The 27,957-nt window shown below is 52.4% G+C and overlaps 2 protein-coding genes and 1 pseudogene across 3 annotated transcripts; all 3 read right to left on the reverse strand.

Moving 5' to 3' along the window:
* Window positions 1-7,579: 7,579 nt before the first annotated feature.
* On the reverse strand, window positions 7,580-8,740 carry LOC308171916 (sentrin-specific protease 2-like; the record flags this gene model as incomplete). Its single annotated transcript, XM_080546830.1, has 1 exon — window positions 7,580-8,740. The coding sequence occupies one exon, from the start codon at window positions 8,738-8,740 to the stop codon at window positions 7,760-7,762; it is 981 nt and encodes a 326-aa protein (XP_080402956.1). The 3' UTR covers window positions 7,580-7,759.
* Window positions 8,741-9,693: 953 nt separating this feature from the next.
* On the reverse strand, window positions 9,694-26,458 carry LOC308171605 (kelch repeat and BTB domain-containing protein 4-like; the record flags this gene model as incomplete). The annotated part of the gene is made up of 6 exons (XM_080546481.1): window positions 9,694-10,026; window positions 20,277-20,795; window positions 20,934-21,040; window positions 21,191-21,332; window positions 21,573-21,868; window positions 26,290-26,458. The coding sequence occupies 6 exons, from the start codon at window positions 26,456-26,458 to the stop codon at window positions 9,694-9,696; spliced, it is 1,566 nt and encodes a 521-aa protein (XP_080402607.1).
* Window positions 15,187-16,345, reverse strand: LOC308171647 (sentrin-specific protease 2-like; annotated as a pseudogene). The gene has a single exon. The product of its transcript is annotated as a sentrin-specific protease 2-like (transcript).
* Window positions 26,459-27,957: the final 1,499 nt, after the last annotated feature.

The following is a 27,957-nucleotide window of genomic DNA, read 5'->3' on the forward strand; positions in this document are numbered from 1 at the left end:
TAACTACATTTGGAGTGTGCCTCTGAAAAAGCCCAGTGTGCAGGGCCTTGTAGCACTACCACATCACCTTACCTCTACTTCCCAACTACAATCGTGGCGAAAGATGTTTACCTGCTGTAATTCTGTTAGGTATATGGTATGGCTTTCGTCATCCGTCACTTTATTTTTATCGGTAACGGTTGCATTCTTTGGTTTTAGCCATTTTCTAATATCCATCTTCTCTGTTCTACTACTGCTAGCTAGTTCGTGTCTCTGTGAGCCTTATTACAGGTCATCTTGTGCTTGCTAATTCTGTACTTACCGGTGAATACTTTGAAAGATTGCTGTGGTTCGTGGCGAAAGAACCTGTGGTAATTCTGTTAGGTTATCAGTTTCTTTAATTTGGACGGTTGCATTCTTTGTATTCAGCCTTTTTCCTAATATCCATCTTCTCTGTTCTACTACTGCTAGCGATTATTTTTCATTCAAAATAACAATGATGTAATTGTGGCTCATACTTGCAGTAGCCTGAGGTAGACAGGGCTGGTCAGGGACTTCTGTACAGGGGAACGGTTCCTCACGGAGGTCCTAAGCAGGGTTATCGGGGTACAATCTGTAAAATACTTTTTTTTTTAAAAACAACTTTACAAACAGTACATACAAATCCATCAGGAAACCTCGTATTCATTGACACACAAGATGAATGAAAATTCTTAAGACACCTCCTGCAGGATACCAGAGGCTCTGCTCCTCCGGTGCTTTATTTGTCACATGCACAGAAATACAGAGTAAAACATGCAGTGAAATGAAATGGGACTAGACACTCATGCAGTGCAAATCCATAATGAAGGAGTCACTCTCCATCTTATCCAGGCCCAATTCCATAACACCACCACCTAGAATGCCAAGTGTTTTAAGTGGTAGTTACCTAGCAACAGGAGATAACGGTGTAGACTTACCTCCGCTAGCAGGGCCCTAAGGTTCTTCAGCTCCTCCCTGATGGCCTGGTTCTCCCTCCGTCTCTTCTTCTGGATCTTCCTCATGTTCTTCCACCTGTTCTCCTGGTCATTGACCACCACATTCATCTGCCCCAGGGAGTTGTTGGTGTCTTTCTGTGTTTTTTTTAAATTTTCTTAATATTTTATTTCATTAAAGACATGTGCATACCTCAAATTGCAGACACCCTGTTTATTTATTTTCAGTACATAAACATATCATGAACCATCAATCCTTTTTTACCAATCTACAGAGCAAAACATCTCATCCAACCTTTCCCCAGCCAAAACACTATCTGAGTATAATAGTTTATACAAAATGGCCTGCAGGACATAACATGTTTGGTCTGAGAAGAGCGATGATACCAACCATCACCAATATGTGATGTCACCAGTTGAACTTGTAGCTTTTTTTTGCTAACGTTATTGTATTCCGTGTCAGAGCAGCTTCTCTTAGCTACACCGAGTCTATATTAACGTAAGCTATTAGGCTTAACTGGACCTCAAGGTCCTTTTGGCTAAGATAGATGCCACAGTTCAGGTTATGTCAGTCACTGTGGATTGTTGTCGGCACTCTGAATTCATCAGCGATTGTAGTGTGTGTCAGTTGCGTGTGTTATGTGTTCCAAATGTCTACATTGGATTCTAGTCAGTCTGGTTATCTCAAGCTTGTTAACAATCCGTGTTGCGTGTTGGGTTTGGAAATAGGACTGTTGTGTCGCAAATGCCAGGGCTGTTTTTTGATCCCAGTCCGCCCCTGGACACATTGAAAAAAAAAAATCAAGTCATTTGCACTCTTTGTTTACTGGTTGTTGGTCTTAGAAGGGGGGTGGTGCAATATAATGCAGTTCGCAGTAGGGTTCCACTAGGTCCCATATGGGACACTGGTTAGTTGGTCTTAGAAGGGGGGTTTATAATCAGGGGTGCACATAACTGGTGCGCCAGTGCGCATGCGTCGCCAAAATGCATGCTGCGCGGCAGATCAGCTGCATGAAGGCGCTCTTGCGCACCAACATAATTTTTTTTTGTTTGTTTTGTTTTGTTTTGTTGAAAAGTTGATTTCAGTGTTTACAGAACAGAGCAGTGCTTAAAGAGATGTCCGTTTATTTCAGTGTGTTTAAAGAACAGACATTCAGTTAGTGCTTAAAGAGATGTCAGTTGATTTCATTGTGTTTAAAGGAGTCGGACAGACTTTCATTCTTAAAGAGCAGTCCTTTGATTTTGCATTTGTTTCTTTTGTTTTGCACACAATAATTTGGTCGTTCATCTTTATTTATGAATAAATATCGTTTTGCTAATAATATATCCATGTATCCCTTTTTTATCCATCCTGTGGGACGGGTCGTGACTCGCGAGCTCGGGGAGCACCAAGCAGCATCCCTAGGTGCTCCTCTGAGCACTGGCCCCAAAAAGTTATGTGCACCCCTGTTTATAATGCAGTTCGCAGTAGGGTTCCAATAGGTCCCATATGCAACACCATATGGTTTCCCATATGGTGTCCCAGTCTGCACAGGTCCTGGAGCTGCGGTAGTAGCAGTTGGGGAACATGGAGGCCAGCAGGCCCAGGAGGATCATGAAACCCAGGGTGACGCACCCCGCTACAAGAGCTCCCTTCACCAGATTGTTGCCAGCGTTCCACAACCACCTAGAGAGAGAGAGAGGGCGGGGGTAGAAGAGTGGAGATAGTAGTAGTACAGCCAGGGCCAGCTGCAGCTGTAGCTCCTCCTCCCTGCTGGTCTGGGGGCGGGCCTGCTCCAACTCTGAGCCCGGCTGAGAGGACGTGGCACCATGTAGGCCTATCCTTTATGTTAATTGTTAATTTTATTTATTTATTTTATTTATAAACCTCTTATGACCTCTTATCGGCGGACCGATGAGAGACGGAAGTCAAACTAAAGAATACTTTTACAGCCAGTCACCATGCCAACTCACTCCCACTTCATCACTTATGAAGTGAAGTGTGACACAAAATGGGATATGGTAGATGGACGGATTTAAATTGAGTACCCACCATCTCCACAAGCTTCTCCAGGAAGGGAACCAGCTTCAGGAGTTCGTTGTCATTTCTGTCCATGAACCAGCTCTCGATTGGAATCCCATTGGAGAGCTGTAAAGGTTCAAAACAAAGTAGATTTGACTTTCAATCAAATAACCAGTCCTGTGAGAGGCTAGAGGGACATTAAAAAGAAGAAGTGATTGAATGCTTACCTGATAAGCAAAGGCTTGAGGTGAATTGTCAATTATTATCGTCTTTGAAAGATCCCTTCCAAGAATGTTGAGGTCCTTGATGTAGTTTCCTTGTACACAAACACAGTGCTCACGAAACTGAGCTGCCCCCCAGGGGTCGGCCCCCGAGTCACAGTCAGGAACGTCAGTCAGGTCAATCAGGGAAGACTGGGCCTGTGGCTGGTTCTGGTGCTGAGGCTGATGCTTTCTCTTCTTCTTGGCCAGTTTGCCTGAGCCAGTTGCCCCAGCAACCAGGGGGGTTCCATCAGCCTTCTTACTGCTCTTCCAGCTTGGTAGACAGACACTCTTTTTCTCCAGCCAAGTCCCCCTTTGCCTGGTCTCTCTGCTTCAGTTCAGACTTCAAGGCCTTAACCTCTGCATTCAAGGCTTTTATTTCCTGTGCAGCATTGTTAAGGCTGGAAGACATCTCATCCATGGCCTTGTCTCCAGTGAGAGATTGTTGAGTAAAGTCCTGTACTTTGGCTTGGACTTTCAGTTGGACTTTCAGTTGGACTTTCTCGTCAAGCAGACCCTGTTTCTCAGCTATCAATCCAGTGTGAGTGGCCTTAAATTGTTCTACCTCTTTAAGCAAGCGATGTTGTTCAGAGGCCACTGTATCTCTTTCAATGCAAACAGAGGCAACCTCTGCCTTCAGATTGGATTCAGACTCCAGGAGAGTAGTCCTTTCCTCCAGAGCCATTTGTAGCCTCTCCTCCTGTTCGGCGGCCTCTCTGCTCATGGCCAGGGCCAGCTGCAGCTGTAGCTCCTCCTCCCTGCTGGTCTGGGGGCGGGCCTGCTCCAACTCTGAGCCCGGCTGAGGGGACGTGGCACCATGTAGGCCTATCCTTTATGTTGAAAAGCTTACAGCAAAAGCAAAAAGACATGTCCCGTTTTTGAGAGTTTTTTTCCCATTTGGTAGTTTTCTGAGAAATAAAGTTTCACTAAAGTTTCTGTTTTCATCTGGGGGCGGGCCTGCTCCAACTCTGAGCCCGGCTGAGGGGACGTGGCTGTGTTGGTGGTCTTGGGGCGGGTGTCTCCAGAGCCCCAGGGGTCCGGGGCAGGAGCAGTTCCCCAGGGGTCGCTGCTCTTCATGGGGGGAGCGGAGGAGGAGGAGGGGGGCGTAGGACAGCTCTGGGGGGGGGGCTTGACGGTGACGGGCTGGGAGGAGCGGCGGGGGGGCGAGGGCTTGGGCTGGGCCTGCTGCTGCATGGTGTCATAGTACGTCACTCCTCCATACACCTGGGGGGTTGTACATGGGCGGCAGCGTGGCGCCAGCGGGGTAGGGGTAGTTGGTGCTGCCGTAGGTCATGACCCCCGGGGGGGGGTAGAAGGGCGGGGCCAACAGCTGCTGAGGGAGGGGCTGCCCCGGGGACATGGAGACTGGGGGGGCGGCGTAGAGGGCGGGGTTGGGCATCGGCGCCCCCGACAGGTGGGGGTGCAGGCCTGGGGGCCAGGTGACATTGGTGTTTCCATGGGGGGATTTGGCACGGGGTGGCCAGCCGTCACCCACTGAGCCCATTGATTGGCCGGGAGGGCTGAGGGGGGAGGGGCCAGCAGACAGGAAGTCATAGGGACCGAAGGGAGAGTCTTCCATACGCAGCCCAGAAGACATAGCACCAGGTTTGCTGGGGTTGTGATCCATAGGGGAGTTGACAGACATGTCCATGGCCGTCCACTTCTTCAGACGAGACTGAGGCTCCTTGTAGCCCCCCATGTCCATGTTTACATTCATGTTAGAGTTCAAGCCTAAAGGGAAGTTGGTGAAGGAGCCCATGGAGTTGGGGTCCTTCTGCAGCTCGGGTGCATTCTGGGGCATGTAGTTGTCCATGTAGGACTTGAGGGGCTGGTGGGGAGGCGTGGCCTGTTTCAGCAGGGAGGGGTCGAGGTGCCTCGGGGGCTGCATCATCGACCGGGACGAGCCAATCGGACGGCCCTGGTCCTGCTGGCGTCCTACAGGCATGGGTCTCTGGCTCTGCTGCTGCTGCTGTGCCTTCTGCTGCTGCTGCTGGAGGAGGAGACGCTGGGGGTTGTACATGGGCGGCAGCGTGGCGCCAGCGGGGTAGGGGTAGTTGGTGCTGCCGTAGGTCATGACCTGCCGTAGGTCATGACCCACGGGTCCACAGGGGCCGCCGGCTTAGGGGCTGCACCGTAGGAGTGCCAGGGGTCTGGGGCGGCCGCTGCTCCTCCTGCCCCCCAGGGGTCGGCCCCCGAGTCACAGTCAGGAACGTCAGTCAGGTCAATCAGGGAAGACTGGGCCTGTGGCTGGTGCTGGTGCTGAGGCTGATGCTTTCTCTTCTTCTTGGCCAGTTTGCCTGAGCCAGTTGCCCCAGCAACCAGGGGGGTTCCATCAGCCTTCTTACTCTCCTCCAGAGCCATTTGTAGCCTCTCCTCCTGTTCGGCGGCCTCTCTGCTCATGGCCAGGGCCAGCTGCAGCTGTAGCTCCTCCTCCCTGCTGGTCTGGGGGCGGGCCTGCTCCAACTCTGAGCCCGGCTGAGAGGACGTGGCACCATGTAGGCCTATCCTTTATGTTAATTGTTAATTTTATTTATTTATTTTATTTATAAACCTCTTATGACCTCTTATCGGCGGACCGATGAGAGACGGAAGTCAAACTAAAGAATACTTTTACAGCCAGTCACCATGCCAACTCACTCCCACTTCATCACTTATGAAGTGAAGTGTGACACAAAATGGGATATGGTAGATGGACGGATTTAAATTGAGTACCCACCATCTCCACAAGCTTCTCCAGGAAGGGAACCAGCTTGAGGAGTTCGTTGTCATTTCTGTCCATGAACCAGCTCTCGATTGGAATCCCATTGGAGAGCTGTAAAGGTTCAAAACAAAGTAGATTTGACTTTCAATCAAATAACCAGTCCTGTGAGAGGCTAGAGGGACATTAAAAAGAAGAAGTGATTGAATGCTTACCTGATAAGCAAAGGCTTGAGGTGAATTGTCAATTATTATCGTCTTTGAAAGATCCCTTCCAAGAATGTTGAGGTCCTTGATGTAGTTTCCTTGTACACAAACACAGTGCTCACGAAACTGAGCTGCCCCCCAGGGGTCGGCCCCCGAGTCACAGTCAGGAACGTCAGTCAGGTCAATCAGGGAAGACTGGGCTTGGGCTGGGCCTGCTGCTGCATGGTGTCATAGTACGTCACTCCTCCATACACCTGGGGGTTGTACATGGGCGGCAGCGTGGCGCCAGCGGGGTAGGGGTAGTTGGTGCTGCCGTAGGTCATGACCCCCGGGGGGGGGTAGAAGGGTGGGGCCAACAGCTGCTGAGGGAGGGGCTGCCCCGGGGACATGGAGACTGGGGGGGCGGCGTAGAGGGCGGGGTTGGGCATGGGCGCCCCCGACAGGTGGGGGTGCAGGCCTGGGGGCCAGGTGACATTGGTGTTTCCATGCGGGGATTTGGCACGGGGTGGCCAGCCGTCACCCACTGAGCCCATTGATTGGCCGGGAGGGCTGAGGGGGGAGGGGCCAGCAGACAGGAAGTCATAGGGACCGAAGGGAGAGTCTTCCATACGCAGCCCAGAAGACATAGCACCAGGTTTGCTGGGGTTGTGATCCATAGGGGAGTTGACAGACATGTCCATGGCCGTCCACTTCTTCAGACGAGACTGAGGCTCCTTGTAGCCCCCCATGTCCATGTTTACATTCATGTTAGAGTTCAAGCCTAAAGGGAAGTTGGTGAAGGAGCCCATGGAGTTGGGGTCCTTCTGCAGCTCGGGTGCATTCTGGGGCATGTAGTTGTCCATGTAGGACTTGAGGGGCTGGTGGGGAGGCGTGGCCTGTTTCAGCAGGGAGGGGTCGAGGTGCCTCGGGGGCTGCATCATCGACTGGGACGAGCCAATCGGACGGCCCTGGTCCTGCTGGCGTCCTACAGGCATGGGTCTCTGGCTCTGCTGCTGCTGCTGTGCCTTCTGCTGCTGCTGCTGGAGGAGGAGACGCTGGGGGTTGTACATGGGCGGCAGCGTGGCGCCAGCGGGGTAGGGGTAGTTGGTGCTGCCGTAGGTCATGACCTGCCGTAGGTCATGACCCACGGGTCCACAGGGGCCGCCGGCTTAGGGGTTGCACCGTAGGAGTGCCAGGGGTCTGGGGCGGCCGCTGCTCCTCCTGCCACCCAGGGGTCGGCCCCCGAGTCACAGTCAGGAACGTCAGTCAGGTCAATCAGGGAAGACTGGGCCTGTGGCTGGTGCTGAGGCTGATGCTTTCTCTTCTTCTTGGCCAGTTTGCCTGAGCCAGTTGCCCCAGCAACCAGGGGGGTTCCATCAGCCTTCTTACTCTCCTCCAGAGCCATTTGTAGCCTCTCCTCCTCTCCATTGCTCTTTTTTTATTTTTTATTTTTATACTGTTGGGGTGTTCACTGGGTCAGAGAGAGGGAGAGCATTCTGTGGTCCCCTGATTTGGTCCTGTAGGTTGTTGTTTATTGCTGTTGTGCTTATTCTTGCTTAAATGTAGTTGTCGAGCCGGTTGTAGTTGTTGAGAAGTAGTCCTTCTGTTGTTGTTGGTCATCTAGCTGTCGTTTCTGTAGTCGTTTGTAGTGGTGTGTAGTTCTAGAGCAGCCTCTGGTTGAGGATCTCCCAGATCATCAGCTTCCTGAAGAGAGGCATGTGACACTGTCTAAAGGTGAGAGGCCGTCCTTGAGCGATGTAGTCAGCGTATTTACAGGCAAAAACTCCACAGTCACTGCCATTCTTCTGCTGGGGGATCTCACTTGCCCTCATACTGCCTATGGTCCACTTAGAGATGTCCAGCTCTCTGGCCTTCCTGTCCTTGTGCTCCTCTCTCAAATACAACAGTAACAAATTGCAGATATCGTCATGTCTCTGGCCCATAGAGTCATAGGCCCTTACTGTTCTGGATTTAAAGTCAATCACAGCCAGAGACCAATGGACTCCCAGGTGTAATGGAACCAGGATGACGTCATACAGGAAGAGGTCAACAGCCTTTGTCCAGCGTCTCACAGCCGCATGGCCCCCTTCCTGTCCCCCTCCCCTACCATGCAGCTTGGGGAAGAAGAAGGTGCTGAATGAGTAGACCCTGAGCCCCCCTTCTTGCTCCGGCGTACGTGCCATCACTAGGGACAGGTAGAAGTTAATCACCTCATCGTTGAGCCAGCTGCCCTCCTGTAGTGTAGCCAGGTCTCTCTGTGTAATGCGTAGTTTAAAGGCAGAACTAAGGACCAGGTTAGGGTCCCTTTGACCCAAAGCACGGCTCACCTCTACCACCATCTCTTTGCTTAGTCGGGGGAAGTCCTCATCACTGTGGCGTGTGTGTGTGGTGTATGCGTTGGTCTGGGTTGGGATGGTTGACTCTTTGTCTACCAAATTGAGCCGGGCAGCAACCTCCGCAGAGAGGTCCATCTCCTCTGCTTGCTTTGTTGCATCACTGGTAGGTTGTGTGTCCACAGCTCCACTAAGTGGCTTACTAAGAACCACCTCCCCTCTCCTGTCTTTGACCTGTTTGGTTGAGGACACATCTCTCCACTTAAACACATTGGAGTTTTTTTTAAGGTTAGGGTTAGGGTTAGACATGCCAGCATGTACCAAGTCACCCTAGCACCTAACCCTAACCCTAGTTTTCCCACATGTACCGTATTCCCACATGTACCGTAACATACATACTGTATTTTCTGTAGATTTACATACTGTTCATATGAAACACACAAATCTATGAATGCCCAATACTCTACAGTGATATATTCTGAGAACAGATACTGTAAGGTTTAAAAAAATGTGCTTTGGCAGTTGTGAAACAAAGAACATTCTCACACACTGAACATTGTGTTTTCAGTTGTTTTGTTGTAGTCTGTAATGATGTGTATTGTGACGGAGATGCCGTCACGACCTGCCGACTAAGTCGGACAGGCCATATACACGTACACACTCCCCGTTCCCTACCGTTCTGTAGGTTATCATGTTCATCTAGAGTCTACAGGGATACAAATAGGCGCTTTTATCGCCTTGCCATTCACAAGATGGGTTACCTTTCCCAAGATAAATCTCTAAGGTTAAAAGTCATGTTTTTGTCATTGCATAACTCCTTGTGTTAACACAAAGCATAACCTAAACACTCACTAAAACATTCAAATGGTATTACAGTACAGTGGTAACAGTTAAACATCACTGTCCACAAGGCTAGTAACTTAATAATATCAGAACATCTTACAACAGCTAATTCATCAAAAGAGATACACAAATGTACTGTATAATTGATACATTTAATGTACATGAACAGCAAGAAAATACAATTTTAGGAATTAGTCATGGAAAGTTATAAAGTTACAAAACATCCCCACTGGTCCTGTGTGCACACAAACAGGATTTTACATTAATCTTTAGACACAATAAGCTACAACACCTTTATGCTATGTGCTAATCACAATATTGTTTTTCTTATGTAGACCAGTAACAATGACTGTCACAATGATAACTAAAAGTATATCTGTTTGGGGAAATATGGAAATCAGCAACAATGAGTGAAATGTTCAGGCCAATATGAACTGCCAGTTTCTGAGTGGAATTTTTATCCCCCTGATGACAGTGACGACAGAGGTGGCAGGGTTGAACTTTAGCGTGTTAGCATCGCCCTTTTTGCACTTGTCCCTGAAGATGTATATGCAGCCATTGCAGCTGGCCACCTTCCAGAGAGAGGGCACACAGCTCCACACCTCCGGGAAGCGCAGGCGCGTGAAGCTTTCCAGCAGAGGGTTGTAGCACACTAGGGAGTCCCCCTCAGCCACTACAAAGATCAGGGCCATGTGGGCCGTAGCGTGCATGCAGTGTTGAGGAGCTTGCTCCTCGTCGTTACGGACGGCCAACTGCAGATGACGGGGGATGATACGAGACTTCTTGTTGTCGCGGGCGGCGTTGCCGGCCAACTCCAGGATCTCAGCAGTCAGGTACTCGAGCACGGCGGCCAGGTAAACCGGTGCGCCGGCGCCCACACGATGGGCATAGTTGCCCTTGCGTAGGAGCCTGTGGACACGGCCCACAGGGAACTGAAGTCCGGCGCGAGAAGAGCGGGTCTTTGCCTTTGCTCTGGCCTTGCCTCCAGTTTTGCCTCTTCCTGACATGGTGACGGTTTAGCGGGATCTGAAACTAGATGAAGAAAATAATTTCAGGCATTCTCCTCTTCCTCCTCCTCCTCTTCCTCCTTGGGGCTCTCTGGTGCAGAGGCAGGTGGGGTGGGCACGTCAGGAGCCTCAAGGGGAGGGGCTTCAGCAGCTGTTGCGTCCTCGCTGGGCGGGGCCTCAGAGGTCACCGTGGCGACCGGAGCAGCTTCAACATTCGTTTCCGTCTCTTCAACCTCGACCGCTGTCGCCTCCTCCTTGTTCTTGCCCTTCTTCTCCTTCTTCTCCTTCTTCTTCTTCTTCTTAGGTTTCTCTACTGAGGCAGCTTCGGGGGCAGGGTCGGGGTCAGGGGTCGCATCAGGGGCAGCAGCAGGGGCCTTCTTGGTTTTCTTAGCCCCTTTCTTCTTCAGCGGAGCCTTCTTCGCCGGCTTCTCCTCCTCCCCGCTGTCTGAGGAGTCGCTGTCTGCGGCCGGGGCCTTCTGGGCTGCAGCAGGGGCCTTGGGTGCGGCTTTGGGCTTGGCGGGGGCCTTCTTGGCGGGGGCCTTCTTGGCGGGGGCCTTCTTGGCGGGGGCCTCGTCATCCTCAGAGTCCGGGGAGTCGCTGTCGGCCTTGGCGGGGGCGGCTTTGACCGGGGCTGGGGTGACCTTCTGTTTGGGTGCAGCAGGTGCAGCTTTCTTTACAAGGGTCTTCTCTTCATTGTCTGAATCGTCGCTGTCTGAGCTGTCTGCCTGGCTGGCTGCAGCCTTACTGCGCGTGGCGGGCTTACTGGGAGCTGCGGTCTTGCTGGCTGCTGCAGGTTTACTGGGAGCTGCGGTCTTGCTGGGAGCGGCCTTCACGGCTTTAGCAGGCTTCTGCGTCAGGGGAAGGTCCTCCTCGGTCTCTGATTGGCTGTCTGAGCTGTCAGCTGGTTTGGAGGGCGTGGCGGTGGGTATGGCGGGGGCAGCTGCTGCTGTGGGCTTTGGGGCTGTCGCCTTGGTCTCCTCCTCGCTGTCTGATTGGCTGTCGGAGCTGTCAGCTGGCTTGGCCGGGGGGGCGGCGGTGGTGGGCGGGGCTACAGGCTTGGCTTTGGGCGTCGCCGCTGCAGCCTTCTTCACAGGTGCCTCCTCCTCACTGTCCGAGCTGGAGCTGTCCGAACTCTCTGCCTTACTGGATGCAAACAGAGGCAACCTCTGCCTTCAGATTGGATTCAGACTCCAGGAGAGTAGTCCTTTCCTCCAGAGCCATTTGTAGCCTCTCCTCCTGTTCGGCGGCCTCTCTGCTCATGGCCAGGGCCAGCTGCAGCTGTAGCTCCTCCTCCCTGCTGGTCTGGGGGCGGGCCTGCTCCAACTCTGAGCCCGGCTGAGGGGACGTGGCACCATGTAGGCCTATCCTTTATGTTGAAAAGCTTACAGCAAAAGCAAAAAGACATGTCCCGTTTTTGAGAGTTTTTTTCCCATTTGGTAGTTTTCTGAGAAATAAAGTTTCACTAAAGTTTCTGTTTTCATCTGGGGGCGGGCCTGCTCCAACTCTGAGCCCGGCTGAGGGGACGTGGCTGTGTTGGTGGTCTTGGGGCGGGTGTCTCCAGAGCCCCAGGGGTCCGGGGCAGGAGCAGTTCCCCAGGGGTCGCTGCTCTTCATGGGGGGAGCGGAGGAGGAGGAGGGGGGCGTAGGACAGCTCTGGGGGGGGGGCTTGACGGTGACGGGCTGGGAGGAGCGGCGGGGGGGCGAGGGCTTGGGCTGGGCCTGCTGCTGCATGGTGTCATAGTACGTCACTCCTCCATACACCTGGGGGTTGTACATGGGCGGCAGCGTGGCGCCAGCGGGGTAGGGGTAGTTGGTGCTGCCGTAGGTCATGACCCCCGGGGGGGGGTAGAAGGGCGGGGCCAGCAGCTGCTGAGGGGGGGGCTGCCCCGGGGACATGGAGACTGGGGGGGCGGCGTAGAGGGCGGGGTTGGGCATGGGCGCCCCCGACAGGTGGGGGTGCAGGCCTGGGGGCCAGGTGACATTGGTGTTTCCATGGGGGGATTTGGCACGGGGTGGCCAGCCGTCACCGACTGAGCCCATTGATTGGCCGGGAGGGCTGAGGGGGGAGGGGCCAGCAGACAGGAAGTCATAGGGACCGAAGGGAGAGTCTTCCATACGCAGCCCAGAAGACATAGCACCAGGTTTGCTGGGGTTGTGATCCATAGGGGAGTTGACAGACATGTCCATGGCCGTCCACTTCTTCAGACGAGACTGAGGCTCCTTGTAGCCCCCCATGTCCATGTTTACATTCATGTTAGAGTTCAAGCCTAAAGGGAAGTTGGTGAAGGAGCCCATGGAGTTGGGGTCCTTCTGCAGCTCGGGTGCATTCTGGGGCATGTAGTTGTCCATGTAGGACTTGAGGGGCTGGTGGGGAGGCGTGGCCTGTTTCAGCAGGGAGGGGTCGAGGTGCCTCGGGGGCTGCATCATCGACTGGGACGAGCCAATCGGACGGCCCTGGTCCTGCTGGCGTCCTACAGGCATGGGTCTCTGGCTCTGCTGCTGCTGCTGTGCCTTCTGCTGCTGCTGCTGGAGGAGGAGACGCTAGGGGTTGTACATGGGCGGCAGCATGGCGCCAGCGGGGTAGGGGTAGTTGGTGCTGCCGTAGGTCATGACCTGCCGTAGGTCATGACCCACGGGTCCACAGGGGCCGCCGGCTTAGGGGCTGCACCGTAGGAGTGCCAGGGGTCTGGGGCGGCCGCTGCTCCTCCTGCCCCCCAGGGGTCGGCCCCCGAGTCACAGTCAGGAACGTCAGTCAGGTCAATCAGGGAAGACTGGGCCTGTGGCTGGTGCTGGTGCTGAGGCTGATGCTTTCTCTTCTTCTTGGCCAGTTTGCCTGAGCCAGTTGCCCCAGCAACCAGGGGGGTTCCATCAGCCTTCTTACTCTCCTCCAGAGCCATTTGTAGCCTCTCCTCCTGTTCGGCGGCCTCTCTGCTCATGGCCAGGGCCAGCTGCAGCTGTAGCTCCTCCTCCCTGCTGGTCTGGGGGCGGGCCTGCTCCAACTCTGAGCCCGGCTGAGAGGACGTGGCACCATGTAGGCCTATCCTTTATGTTAATTGTTAATTTTATTTATTTATTTTATTTATAAACCTCTTATGACCTCTTATCGGCGGACCGATGAGAGACGGAAGTCAAACTAAAGAATACTTTTACAGCCAGTCACCATGCCAACTCACTCCCACTTCATCACTTATGAAGTGAAGTGTGACACAAAATGGGATATGGTAGATGGACGGATTTAAATTGAGTACCCACCATCTCCACAAGCTTCTCCAGGAAGGGAACCAGCTTGAGGAGTTCGTTGTCATTTCTGTCCATGAACCAGCTCTCGATTGGAATCCCATTGGAGAGCTGTAAAGGTTCAAAACAAAGTAGATTTGACTTTCAATCAAATAACCAGTCCTGTGAGAGGCTAGAGGGACATTAAAAAGAAGAAGTGATTGAATGCTTACCTGATAAGCAAAGGCTTGAGGTGAATTGTCAATTATTATCGTCTTTGAAAGATCCCTTCCAAGAATGTTGAGGTCCTTGATGTAGTTTCCTTGTACACAAACACAGTGCTCACGAAACTGAGCTGCCCCCCAGGGGTCGGCCCCCGAGTCACAGTCAGGAACGTCAGTCAGGTCAATCAGGGAAGACTGGGCTTGGGCTGGGCCTGCTGCTGCATGGTGTCATAGTACGTCACTCCTCCATACACCTGGGGGTTGTACATGGGCGGCAGCGTGGCGCCAGCGGGGTAGGGGTAGTGGGTGCTGCCGTAGGTCATGACCCCCGGGGGGGGGTAGAAGGGCGGGGCCAGCAGCTGCTGAGGGGGGGGCTGCCCCGGGGACATGGAGACTGGGGGGGCGGCGTAGAGGGCGGGGTTGGGCATGGGCGCCCCCGACGGGTGGGGGTGCAGGCCTGGGGGCCAGGTGACATTGGTGTTTCCATGGGGGGATTTGGCACGGGGTGGCCAGCCGTCACCCACTGAGCCCATTGATTGGCCGGGAGGGCTGAGGGGGGAGGGGCCAGCAGACAGGAAGTTACAGGGACCGAAGGGAGAGTCTTCCATACGCAGCCCAGAAGACATAGCACCAGCTTTGCTGGGGTTGTGATCCATAGGGGAGTTGACAGACATGTCCATGGCCGTCCACTTCTTCAGACGAGACTGAGGCTCCTTGTAGCCCCCCATGTCCATGTTTACATTCATGTTAGAGTTCAAGCCTAAAGGGAAGTTGGTGAAGGAGCCCATGGAGTTGGGGTCCTTCTGCAGCTCGGGTGCATTCTGGGGCATGTAGTTGTCCATGTAGGACTTGAGGGGCTGGTGGGGAGGCGTGGCCTGTTTCAGCAGGGAGGGGTCGAGGTGCCTCGGGGGCTGCATCATCGACTGGGACGAGCCAATCGGACGGCCCTGGTCCTGCTGGCGTCCTACAGGCATGGGTCTCTGGCTCTGCTGCTGCTGCTGCTGTGCCTTCTGCTGCTGCTGGAGGAGGAGACGCTGGGGGTTGTACATGGGCGGCAGCGTGGCGCCAGCGGGGTAGGGGTAGTTGGTGCTGCCGTAGGTCATGACCTGCCGTAGGTCATGACCCACGGGTCCACAGGGGCCGCCGGCTTAGGGGCTGCACCGTAGGAGTGCCAGGGGTCTGGGGCGGCCGCTGCTCCTCCTGCCACCCAGGGGTCGGCCCCCGAGTCACAGTCAGGAACGTCAGTCAGGTCAATCAGGGAAGACTGGGCCTGTGGCTGGTGCTGGTGCTGAGGCTGATGCTTTCTCTTCTTCTTGGCCAGTTTGCCTGAGCCAGTTGCCCCAGCAACCAGGGGGGTTCCATCAGCCTTCTTACTCTCCTCCAGAGCCATTTGTAGCCTCTCCTCCTCTCCATTGCTCTTTTTTTATTTTTTATTTTTATACTGTTGGGGTGTTCACTGGGTCAGAGAGAGGGAGAGCATTCTGTGGTCCCCTGATTTGGTCCTGTAGGTTGTTGTTTATTGCTGTTGTGCTTATTCTTGCTTAAATGTAGTTGTCGAGCCGGTTGTAGTTGTTGAGAAGTAGTCCTTCTGTTGTTGTTGGTCATCTAGCTGTCGTTTCTGTAGTCGTTTGTAGTGGTGTGTAGTTCTAGAGCAGCCTCTGGTTGAGGATCTCCCAGATCATCAGCTTCCTGAAGAGAGGCATGTGACACTGTCTAAAGGTGAGAGGCCGTCCTTGAGCGATGTAGTCAGCGTATTTACAGGCAAAAACTCCACAGTCACTGCCATTCTTCTGCTGGGGGATCTCACTTGCCCTCATACTGCCTATGGTCCACTTAGAGATGTCCAGCTCTCTGGCCTTCCTGTCCTTGTGCTCCTCTCTCAAATACAACAGTAACAAATTGCAGATATCGTCATGTCTCTGGCCCATAGAGTCATAGGCCCTTACTGTTCTGGATTTAAAGTCAATCACAGCCAGAGACCAATGGACTCCCAGGTGTAATGGAACCAGGATGACGTCATACAGGAAGAGGTCAACAGCCTTTGTCCAGCGTCTCACAGCCGCATGGCCCCCTTCCTGTCCCCCTCCCCTACCATGCAGCTTGGGGAAGAAGAAGGTGCTGAATGAGTAGACCCTGAGCCCCCCTTCTTGCTCCGGCGTACGTGCCATCACTAGGGACAGGTAGAAGTTAATCACCTCATCGTTGAGCCAGCTGCCCTCCTGTAGTGTAGCCAGGTCTCTGTGTAATGCGTAGTTTAAAGGCAGAACTAAGGACCAGGTTAGGGTCCCTTTGACCCAAAGCACGGCTCACCTCTACCACCATCTCTTTGCTTAGTCGGGGGAAGTCCTCATCACTGTGGCGTGTGTGTGTGGTGTATGCGTTGGTCTGGGTTGGGATGGTTGACTCTTTGTCTACCAAATTGAGCCGGGCAGCAACCTCCGCAGAGAGGTCCATCTCCTCTGCTTGCTTTGTTGCATCACTGGTAGGTTGTGTGTCCACAGCTCCACTAAGTGGCTTACTAAGAACCACCTCCCCTCTCCTGTCTTTGACCTGTTTGGTTGAGGACACATCTCTCCACTTAAACACATTGGAGTTTTTTTTAAGGTTAGGGTTAGGGTTAGACATGCCAGCATGTACCAAGTCACCCTAGCACCTAACCCTAACCCTAGTTTTCCCACATGTACCGTATTCCCACATGTACCGTAACATACATACTGTATTTTCTGTAGATTTACATACTGTTCATATGAAACACACAAATCTATGAATGCCCAATACTCTACAGTGATATATTCTGAGAACAGATACTGTAAGGTTTAAAAAAATGTGCTTTGGCAGTTGTGAAACAAAGAACATTCTCACACACTGAACATTGTGTTTTCAGTTGTTTTGTTGTAGTCTGTAATGATGTGTATTGTGACGGAGATGCCGTCACGACCTGCCGACTAAGTCGGACAGGCCATATACACGTACACACTCCCCGTTCCCTACCGTTCTGTAGGTTATCATGTTCATCTAGAGTCTACAGGGATACAAATAGGCGCTTTTATCGCCTTGCCATTCACAAGATGGGTTACCTTTCCCAAGATAAATCTCTAAGGTTAAAAGTCATGTTTTTGTCATTGCATAACTCCTTGTGTTAACACAAAGCATAACCTAAAAACTCACTAAAACATTCAAATGGTATTACAGTACAGTGGTAACAGTTAAACATCACTGTCCACAAGGCTAGTAACTTAATAATATCAGAACATCTTACAACAGCTAATTCATCAAAAGAGATACACAAATGTACTGTATAATTGATACATTTAATGTACATGAACAGCAAGAAAATACAATTTTAGGAATTAGTCATGGAAAGTTATAAAGTTACAAAACATCCCCACTGGTCCTGTGTGCACACAAACAGGATTTTACATTAATCTTTAGACACAATAAGCTACAACACCTTTATGCTATGTGCTAATCACAATATTGTTTTTCTTATGTAGACCAGTAACAATGACTGTCACAATGATAACTAAAATTATATCTGTTTGGGGAAATATGGAAATCAGCAACAATGAGTGAAATGTTCAGGCCAATATGAACTGCCAGTTTGTGAGGGGAATTTTTATCCCCCTGATGACAGTGACGACAGAGGTGGCAGGGTTGAACTTTAGCGTGTTAGCATCGCCCTTTTTGCACTTGTCCCTGAAGACGTATATGCAGCCATTGCAGCTGGCCACCTTCCAGAGAGAGGGCACACAGCTCCACACCTCAGGGAAGCGCAGGCGCGTGAAGCTTTCCAGCAGAGGGTTGTAGCACACTAGGGAGTCCCCCTCAGCCACTACACAGATCAGGGCCATGTGGGCCGTAGCGTGCATGCAGTGTTGAGGAGCTTGCTCCTCGTCGTTACGGACGGCCAACTGCAGATGACGGGGGATGATACGAGACTTCTTGTTGTCGCGGGCGGCGTTGCCGGCCAACTCCAGGATCTCAGCAGTCAGGTACTCGAGCACGGCGGCCAGGTAAACCGGTGCGCCGGCGCCCACACGATGGGCATAGTTGCCCTTGCGTAGGAGCCTGTGGACACGGCCCACAGGGAACTGAAGTCCGGCGCGAGAAGAGCGGGTCTTTGCCTTTGCTCTGGCCTTGCCTCCAGTTTTGCCTCTTCCTGACATGGTGACGGTTTAGCGGGATCTGAAACTAGATGAAGAAAATAATTTCAGATCCACGCCGCCCGCGACAACAAGAAGTCTCGTATCATCCCCCGTCATCTGCAGTTGGCCGTCCGTAACGACGAGGAGCCACTTTCTTGGGCGTGGCGACGGCGGTGTCTGTCTCCTCTTTGCTCCTCTTCCTCTTCCCTCCAGCGGGGGGCGCTGTGGCAGGCTCAGAGGCCACGTCACCCGACACCTCTGCATCGTCAGAGGCTGGTGCAGGGGTCACGGGGTCAACCTCCTCCTCCTCCTCCTCTCCAGCAGTCTCTGCAGCCGTAGGGGGGGCCGCGGCGGGGGGGGCCTCGACGGGGTCAGGGGTGGCGGTGGGGGAGTCCAGCAGGGTGGGGGGGTCACTCCTCTCCTCTGGCGTGGTGGAGGTGACCGTCTGGTCCTCCACCTTGGGCTCAGACACCTTCAGCTCCGCCACCTTGGGCTCTGGCTCTGACACCGCGGGGGCCTCAGGCTGCACGGCATTCTCCTCTTCCTCCTCCTCCTCTTCCTCCTTGGGGCTCTCTGGTGCAGAGGCAGGTGGGGTGGGCACGTCAGGAGCCTCAAGGGGAGGGGCTTCAGCAGCTGTTGCGTCCTCGCTGGGCGGGGCCTCAGAGGTCACCGTGGCGACCGGAGCAGCTTCAACATTCGTTTCCGTCTCTTCAACCTCGACCGCTGTCGCCTCCTCCTTGTTCTTGCCCTTCTTCTCCTTCTTCTCCTTCTTCTTCTTCTTCTTAGGTTTCTCTACTGAGGCAGCTTCGGGGGCAGGGTCGGGGTCAGGGGTCGCATCAGGGGCAGCAGCAGGGGCCTTCTTGGTTTTCTTAGCCCCTTTCTTCTTCAGCGGAGCCTTCTTCGCCGGCTTCTCCTCCTCCCCGCTGTCTGAGGAGTCGCTGTCTGCGGCCGGGGCCTTCTGGGCTGCAGCAGGGGCCTTGGGTGCGGCTTTGGGCTTGGCGGGGGCCTTCTTGGCGGGGGCCTTCTTGGCGGGGGCCTTCTTGGCGGGGGCCTCGTCATCCTCAGAGTCCGGGGAGTCGCTGTCGGCCTTGGCGGGGGCGGCTTTGACCGGGGCTGGGGTGACCTTCTGTTTGGGTGCAGCAGGTGCAGCTTTCTTTACAAGGGTCTTCTCTTCATTGTCTGAATCGTCGCTGTCTGAGCTGTCTGCCTGGCTGGCTGCAGCCTTACTGCGCGTGGCGGGCTTACTGGGAGCTGCGGTCTTGCTGGCTGCTGCAGGTTTACTGGGAGCTGCGGTCTTGCTGGGAGCGGCCTTCACGGCTTTAGCAGGCTTCTGCGTCAGGGGAAGGTCCTCCTCGGTCTCTGATTGGCTGTCTGAGCTGTCAGCTGGTTTGGAGGGCGTGGCGGTGGGTATGGCGGGGGCAGCTGCTGCTGTGGGCTTTGGGGCTGTCGCCTTGGTCTCCTCCTCGCTGTCTGATTGGCTGTCGGAGCTGTCAGCTGGCTTGGCCGGGGGGGCGGCGGTGGTGGGCGGGGCTACAGGCTTGGCTTTGGGCGTCGCCGCTGCAGCCTTCTTCACAGGTGCCTCCTCCTCACTGTCCGAGCTGGAGCTGTCCGAACTCTCTGCCTTACTGGCTGCAGGTTTACTGGCGGTTGTTGTGGATTTTATGGCTTTAGTCTGTGTTGCAGGAAGCTCCTCCTCGCTCTCTGATTGGCTGTCTGAGGTGTCAGCTGGTTTGGAGGGCGTGGCTGCTGATACCGGGGTCTCCTCTGGTTCGGGGGCCTCAGGAGCTTTACTGGCGGGGGCGGCTGAGGGGGGGGCATCTTCAGGGGTGGGAGGGGGCGCCTTCTCTGTCTTAAGGACCTCCTCCTCTTCCGAGGGGTCTGTGCTCTCGCTGTCTGGGCTCTGGGTCTTCACGGCGGTGGGGGGGGTGTCGCTGCCGGGGGGTGGGGTGGGGGCCGCCTCCGCCTTCAGAGGCAGCGGGGCGACTGGTTTCACATCGAGGTCTTCTTCTTGGGTGTGCTTGGGGTCGCAGGGGTCTGGTTTGATGGTCTTCTTTAGGGTGGTGGAGTCCACCTCGGGCTCCTGTTTGGGGTTCTCGCATTGGTCTGAGACCTTAGTCCAACTGGCGTATATCTCGTGTAAGGAGGAGGTCTCAGAGGGCGTTTCAACCTGAGTCACGTGCTTCTTCAGCGCGCTGGCTGCCTTCTGGTAGCCCTGGTCCTTCAGATGCTGGTAGATCAGGTACAGCAAGGCGCTGTCGAACTCTTCCACTCCCATCGTTTCGATTGTAAAAAACAAAAACTACTTTAAAAAACAAAAAACTACTTTAAAAAACTAAAACTATGTATAAACCCGGGGTTAACGCGCTGCTACTGTTCGCAGCTGACTGACTCCATCCTTGCAGAGAGAACACAATGTCAAAGCACTGGATGAGGCGGGAGGGTTTGGTGAAGAAGTCCATGTCATTTTCCTCCCCTCCCAGCAGGTAGATGGTCCCTCCCAGGTTAACCCCTGCCGCCCCAGACACAGCCGTGTCCAGTTGGCTGGTCACTGTCCACATGTTGTCCTTGACAGTGTAGTATGTGACAGCGTTGGACAGTGTGTCCGGCAGGGTTTTGCCCCCTAAGGAGTAGATGGTATCCTGGTTGGACACTGACACCATGGTGTGATGAAGGCGGTCTCTGGGCAGCGGGGCACAGCGCTCCCAGTCCATGGTATGCATGTTGCACTTCCACATGCGACGGCGGATGGAGCCACCAACCACGTACAGGTCCCCTCCATGCTTACAGGCTGCAGTGATCTGATGACACAAGCTGTTCTGGCCACTCACACTGATGGCATCATCCTCATCGCAGTGGAGTGACACAGCCAGTGAGTGTGTGCGTGTCTCTTCCTTCCCTATCAGGTAGATGTGGACATTTTCACCAATTTCCTATTGGCCCAGGGGAGAGGATTTAGAGACAAAAGAAAATAATCACTAAATGGAAATACTACTGAACATCTCTTTAATCTATGGTACCACAAAGGAAGAAGGCCAGCTGTGTGTTTACTTAAAAAACATAGAATTTACCTTTAGGCTCTCCTGAAGAACACTAGCGAATTCCTCTCTCTCCACCCTGTTGTGATTTATCCAGGACTGAATGGACACGGTTGGGTTCTGAGAGGTCGGGACGCCATCTGCAACAAGCAAAGTAAATACTTCTGAACACATCACAGCATGACTCTGCTGGATCACAAGTATTAAGACAAGCAGTCGACATATAGAACACACTGTTGGTATGCATGCAGCTGAGGTGGGAGGAGAAGCCTATTGGATGAATCACAAACCTTTTAAAATGTCCAAGAGCAGGCAGAGGGGCAGGTTGAGGAATTCTTCAGTCTGATGCAGCTGAACCAGATGGATTTTAGCACAATGCTTAGCAACAGTGTACAGCTCCTGGTCACTGTGTCTGTCTGCCAGCCACATCACCTGGAGAGGGAGGAAAGAGTGATCAACTGAATAACTGAACACCACAAGCTGTGCTGATGAATGTATACCACAACAAGACGGCAGACAGGTGATAGGGTAACACACTTTGACAGATTTCACATCTAGGTTAATTATGTTAATTACATGAAAAGGCATAGAGCATAATGGTAAACTCATTCATTCAAATGCAATGATTTGTTGTATGACACGATGTGTAAACTATCGCTACCAGCCAATCACCTGCAGGCAATTCTTGACCTCCACTGTGCGTGAGAGGAAGCGTGAGCATTCCTCAAACAGGGTAGTTAAGTGGTACATGTCTGACATTTCATACGTGTCCTGGAGGTCTTCCACCCTCAGTTTGATGGTTCCATGATAAATGTAGTCGACTAGCAACTGGAAGACTGATGCACTGACATCCTTGAGTACAATGCAGCGGTTGTGTGCCTCCTTCAGATTGGAGGTGAACATAGAGCGGAAGACGCTGCTCTGGGCTGAGAGCACCAGGCGATGCAGGTTGAACTCCTTGCCATCCACTGTGATGTTTGTAATAAATCACGGAGGACTCAACTCAAGGGTTCGTTAACTTTATATATTCAATACTCCCGGCTCAGAGTCACATGGCATACAGACACAGTAGCATGACTTATATACCCTCTACTGTCGTAACTCACGCATATCTGTTTACGTCTGTGTCGTGCATAGATTACGTATCTCCCCCTTTTCGTTTCTTTCCTTGAAGTAAACAACAGATGAACATTCTGTAAAACAATGTTATTCTATCACAATCAATAAACAATAATATCAATCAACATTTGGATTAGCAAATAATTATCAAATGAACGGTTCACATTCTGGAACTCTTTTGACATTCAGTATTGTGGTTTTACCACCAGGAACTCTATTCCCTTCACTCCCCCCCCCCAAAAAAAGAAAGTCATGAGAGGACTTGTTAACTCACAAGACCAGTCTGACAACCGGTCTGGAGATCCGTCCAGACCTGGTCTGTGACAGTCCTTCGGCACCAGCAGGTATGCTGATACTGGTGTTACCTGGCTCCTGACTGGTGTCCTCACGAACAGGTGAGGCAGGTGCTGTGTCCCCAGCTGGCTGTGGAGCAGGAACTGCCTGGAGGTGGCGTCGGTTGCGGCAGTGTGACACCCCCTGCTGTGTCTCGATGAGATAAGAGCGTGGCGTGACACTCTCGCTGGTCACGACTGCAGGAGCTGTCCAGGTTTTCTGGTGGTCCAGTTTTGTGAGGACCTTACCACCAGGCTGTAGTGGAGGTAGGGGTCTCGCCCCATGTCGTCGGTTGTAGTAGAAGGCTTGCTTCCTCTTTTCAGCCTCGTCCTTCTGCTTGATCTGCTGTTTGTCAGGCCATGAGGGTTGCAGGTTCCCCTCGATGGTCGGTAGAGTCGTCCGGATCTTCCGGCCCATTAGAAGTTCAGCTGGGCTGGCCCCCGTTGTACTGCAGGGCGTCGACCTGTAGCACATGAGTGCGATGAGAGGGTCTTTCTGTTTCAGGATTCGCTTAGCAACCTGGACCGCCCTTTCTGCATGACCGTTCCCCTGTGCGTTGTGTGGGCTCGAAGTAATGTGTTCGAAGTCGAGCTTACGTGCCAGGTTTCGAAACTCAGCGCTCGAGAATTGAGGTCCATTGTCGCTGACAACCACATCTGGGATGCCGTAGCGGGCGCATGTTCCTTTGAGCTTCAAAGCAACTTGAGTTGAGTTCTGCTTGTTGTGCTCACAGAGGTCTAGAGCTATACGCTGCCATGGTCTGTCGGGGAGCGGAGTAGATATCAACGGCTCCTTCTGCTGTGCTCTTCTCAACTCACAACAGGACTGACACGAATAGACAATGTTCTTGAGCTGTGTGGAAATGCCGGGCCACCAGACCGAGGCGTTCGCCCTGTCCCTACACTTTGAGAGTCCTTGATGTCCATCGTGGATTCTATCGAGGATGTCTGCTCTCATTGTCGCTGGTATCACTATGCGGCTTCCTCTGACGACGAGCCTGTCGTACTCTGAAAGTTCATCTCGTGTAGCGAAGTACTCACGTATGTCACTTGGTACTTGGTATGCGTGCTCAGGCCATCCTGACCTGATGTACCTGATCACCGTTTGCAGCCTCTCGTCGGCCGCAGTAGCTACTCGTATGCTGTCCATCTTTCGTGGGCTAGCTGGCACACTGTCCATGACAGCTGCGATGTAACACTCCACCTCAGAGTGTGTGTCTCTCCCGTTCTCAGCGTGGCTCAGAGGGCTCCTTGACAGTGTGTCTGCCACTACAAGGGTCTTCCCAGGCGCATAACTAGCTACTGGCTTAAAGCGCATGAGCCGCATGAGAAGTCTCTGGCACCTTAGAGGGACGTTGTCCAAGTCCTTACTGTTCATTAGTGGGACCAGGGGCTTGTGGTCGGTCACTAGATCGAAGGTCTCGAGGCCGTAGAGGTATTTCTCAAACCTCTCACAGGCCCAGACACTCGCCAGACATTCTTTCTCGATCTGAGCGTATCTGGTTTCCGCATCCGTCAGCCTCCTGGAACAGTATGCGACTGGCTTCCAATCCTTTCCATGGAGCTGCAGCAGCACGCCGCCGAGCCCGTAGCTGCTTGCATCAGCTGAGACTGCAGTGGGTCGGTTGGCGTCGTAGAATACCAATACTGGTGATGTCATCAGAAGCTCTTTCACCTTCTCAAAGGCTGTGTGTTGTGCTGGGCCCCAGGTCCAGGCTGTCTTGGACTTGAGCAGCTCGTACAGTGGCTGGCCCACTGTGGACAGGTTCGGCACATATTTACCGAGATAGTTTACCATGCCAAGGACACGTTTGAGCTCATGCACGTTCTCTGGTGCTGCGAGCTCCCGGATGGCTTGCACTTTTGCTGGATCAGGCCGCACACCTGTGGCGTCGACCACCTGTCCCAGAAAGCTGAGCTGTGTCTGCCTTAGCTTACACTTCTCCTTGTTGAGCTTGAGCCCAGAAGATTCGACTCTCTCCAGGACCTTCTGGAGACGGAGATCATGTTCTTCCATGTCCTTTCTGTACACGACTATATCGTCCATATAGACTGCGACGCCTTGCAGGCCTTGGAGTGTCTCAGTCATCTTCCTTTGGAATATCTCCGAGGCGCTCGTTATTCCGAACGGCAGGCGCCGGAAACAGTACCTTGCGAAAGGAGTGATGAATGTGGTGAGCCGGCTACTCTCGCTGTGCAGAGGTATCTGGAAGAACCCCGAGGCTGCATCCAGGCTGGAGAACACCGTTGCTCCACTCAGCTCGGCTATGATCTCTTCTGGTGTAGGTAGGATGAATCTCTCTCTCTTGACCTGTTCGTTAAGTTTCTTGAGATCAACACATATACGCACCTTTCCATTCTTCTTGAGCACAGGCACCATAAGGGCACACCAGTCAGTTGGCTCGGTTACCTCCTCTATGATACCGTTCTCCTCCATGCGGCGTAGCTCCTCTCTGACCTTGGGCCTCAGCGGTATTGGGACCCTGCGCGCTGTGTGCACCGCATATGGAGTGGCGTTGTCCTTGAGCTGTATCTTCACAGGCTCCGTCTTGAGTGTGCCATGCTCACCGAAGGCACTATGGACCTCCTCGATACGTTTCACAAGGCCCATCTCTGCTGCTGTGGACCTGCTGAGTAAGTTGTTGACAGACTGTCCTCTGATGACGAACACTGGGAACGAGTATGACTTGCTCTTGTATGTAGTGCTAGCTTGGAATTGTCCTTGACAGTCTAATTGACCCCCTGGGCTGGTGAGTGCTACACTGGTCTGTTTCAGTTCCCTCTCTGGAATAAGCATGTTAAAAGTCTCTTCACACATAACACTGGCATCAGCTCCTGTATCAATTTTAAACTTCACTGATGTTGCACCAATGAGAAGCTGCACATTCCACTGCTCAACACTTGTTTTTGCATTCACTGATCCCATGTAGTATTCTTCCTGCTCATCTGTCTCATCCGTTACTTCACTCACCGCTTTGGTTTTGCACTGGCTCTGCCAGTGTCCTGTCCTGTTGCATTTATTGCATGTCGTATTTCGAGCTGGGCACCTCTCTGGGTCAATGTGCTCCGTTTTCCCACACCGGCCGCACTTCCCTCCACGCTCCGCGGCTCTTCCTCCTCTCTGGTCATTTCGCCGCCATTTTAGATTTTTATTTCGCGCTCCCCGCACTTCTTGTACGGCTGCGGTGGCTACATTAGCCTCCTCCTGTGCATTGACTTGCATGTTAACGGTCTCCGACTGCCGAACAGACTGTATGGTTAGCGCCAAAGTGAGACCTGACATGAGCTGCAATTTACGAGACTGCTCCTTATCCACAATCCCCACTACGATCCGGTCCCGAATGTTCTCATCCCTTACTTCGCCGAACTCACAGTGTTCTGATAGGTCATAAAGAGCTCTGATAAATGTCTCTGCCTGCTCACCATGCCGCTGCACTCTCTGGTAAAAGACTGCGCGCTCGTGGATAACGTTCCGTCTTGGGAAAAAGTACTCATCACATTTTTTCATCACAACGTTGTAACTATTCGCATGACTTTCTACGGTAAATGTGAACGATTTGAAGATATTATCCGCTTCACTCCCCATTGCATATATCAAGGAACATACTTGTATTTCTCCCGTCTTCTTGTTGAGCTCGGTAGCTACTCGAAATCTCTCAAAGCGCCTCTTCCAGTCGGTCCACTCCGTCGGTTTATCAAAAGAAAAACTCTCCGGTGGGTTAAATTTCGCCATGATTTACTAACTTTAGCAAAAATGGTCCGCTTCTGACACCATGTAATAAATCACGGAGGACTCAACTCAAGGGTTCGTTAACTTTATATATTCAATACTCCCGACTCAGAGTCACATGGCATACAGACACAGTAGCATGACTTATATACCCTCTACTGTCGTAACTCACGCATATCTGTTTACGTCTGTGTCGTGCATAGATTACGTATTGTAGTCATGTTGACATCAGCAAACAGTCTGTCCTCTAGGCAAAGGTCCATGATGCTCTTCACCACCCGGCTGGAGTGGGAGCGATCGGTAAAGGTATATCCCATGAAGTAGTTCTCATCTCCCACTGAGCCCCCCACACTGAGCCCATCCTCACTGGACTCCATCTCATCTGTAGGTTAGCGATCTGAGGATAATGCATGAACACAACAGACAGAGATTAGATGTTATTGAAACATTGAGGGTTTACGGAAGAAAAAAAGGCAAGCAGCAGAACTTTCCAGAATGTAGGATCATTCAGAATGATGCAAGCAGCTAACGTGTTAAGGTCTTTGCACACCAATGCGTGCGTTTTCGCATGCATATTTTTAAATCCGTCATCTGAAAAAAACGCATTGGTGTGCAAGGGCCTTTAGTAAGATAAACATGTCTCTAGCTAGCTAATAATAGAGTTGTTTTGAAACACATTCTGAATGATCAACACTGTAAAAACTGACATTCTGCTACACCACCTAGCAGAGCTTGACGTCAGCCCCACACTGATTTTATGGTTTAAGAACTTTTTAACAGACAGACCACAGCAGGTGGAGGTAAACGGCTTCACATCCAGCAAGATGATTTTAAACACAGGCCTCCCCCAAGGCTGCGTCTCATCCCCCCAACTCTTCGCTGTCTACACCAACCACATCACCTGCAGCACAGAAGGGGTGGTGCTGCTGAAATATGCAGACGACATGGCCTTGGTGGCCCACCTGACTGGGGCCGACGCCCTGGCCAAGTACCACCAGGCAGCAGAAGACCTAGCCCTGGTGTTCCAGCAAAGCTCCCTGGAGCTCAACACCAGCAAAACTAAGGAGCTGTGCTTTGGGAACAGGGAGAAGGCAGACTGTCACCACCTCTTCCAGCCCCTCAGCATCAACGGCCAGCTGGTTGAACAGGTACAGTCTTTCAAGTACCTGGGGACAGAGATTGACATCTCTCTGTCCTTCTCCCAGCATACTGACTCAGTTTACAAAAAGGCCCAGCAGCGCCTCCACCTGCTGAGGAAGCTCAGGGCTTTTAACGTCAGCAAGGACATTTTAACCCTGGTTTACAAATCACTTATTGAATCCATTCTCACCTTCAATAACACATCCTGGTACAACTCCCTCACTGTTAAACACAAAACCAAACTCTCCCGTATAGTCAATCAGGCAAGTAAAATCATCGGCTCACCTCAAACCCCCCTGTCTGAAATCTACAACCGGTCACTAATCAGAAAAGCCACACAAATCACACAGGACCCCTCTCACCCCCTCCACCAATCATTTCAGCCACTTCCATCAGGCCGCCGTTATAGAACTCCACTGGCCCGGAAAAACACATATAAAAAATCATTCATTCCCACTGCAACCACCGCCCTGAACATTTTAAAATAGGAAGCACACTGCATTTGAGCATTTTAGCTTTTTAAATCATAATACTGTTTTTATTACTATTATTTTTAAATGACTAGACTTTTTAAATAGGCACTACATAAACACTGTTATATCTGTCTGTCTTTATTGTATTAATGTATGTGACCTATGTGTGTTTTAATGTGGAAACTGTATTCTTGAGCTGCACTTCTGCCTGTCAAAGGAGAATTTCTGTCACTCTGTGACAGACAATAAAGCATTCTTGAATC

Source organism: Nansenia antarctica (genome assembly GCF_963989245.1).
Source record: "Nansenia antarctica genome assembly, chromosome: 16".
Taxonomy (NCBI): domain Eukaryota; kingdom Metazoa; phylum Chordata; class Actinopteri; order Argentiniformes; family Microstomatidae; genus Nansenia; species Nansenia antarctica.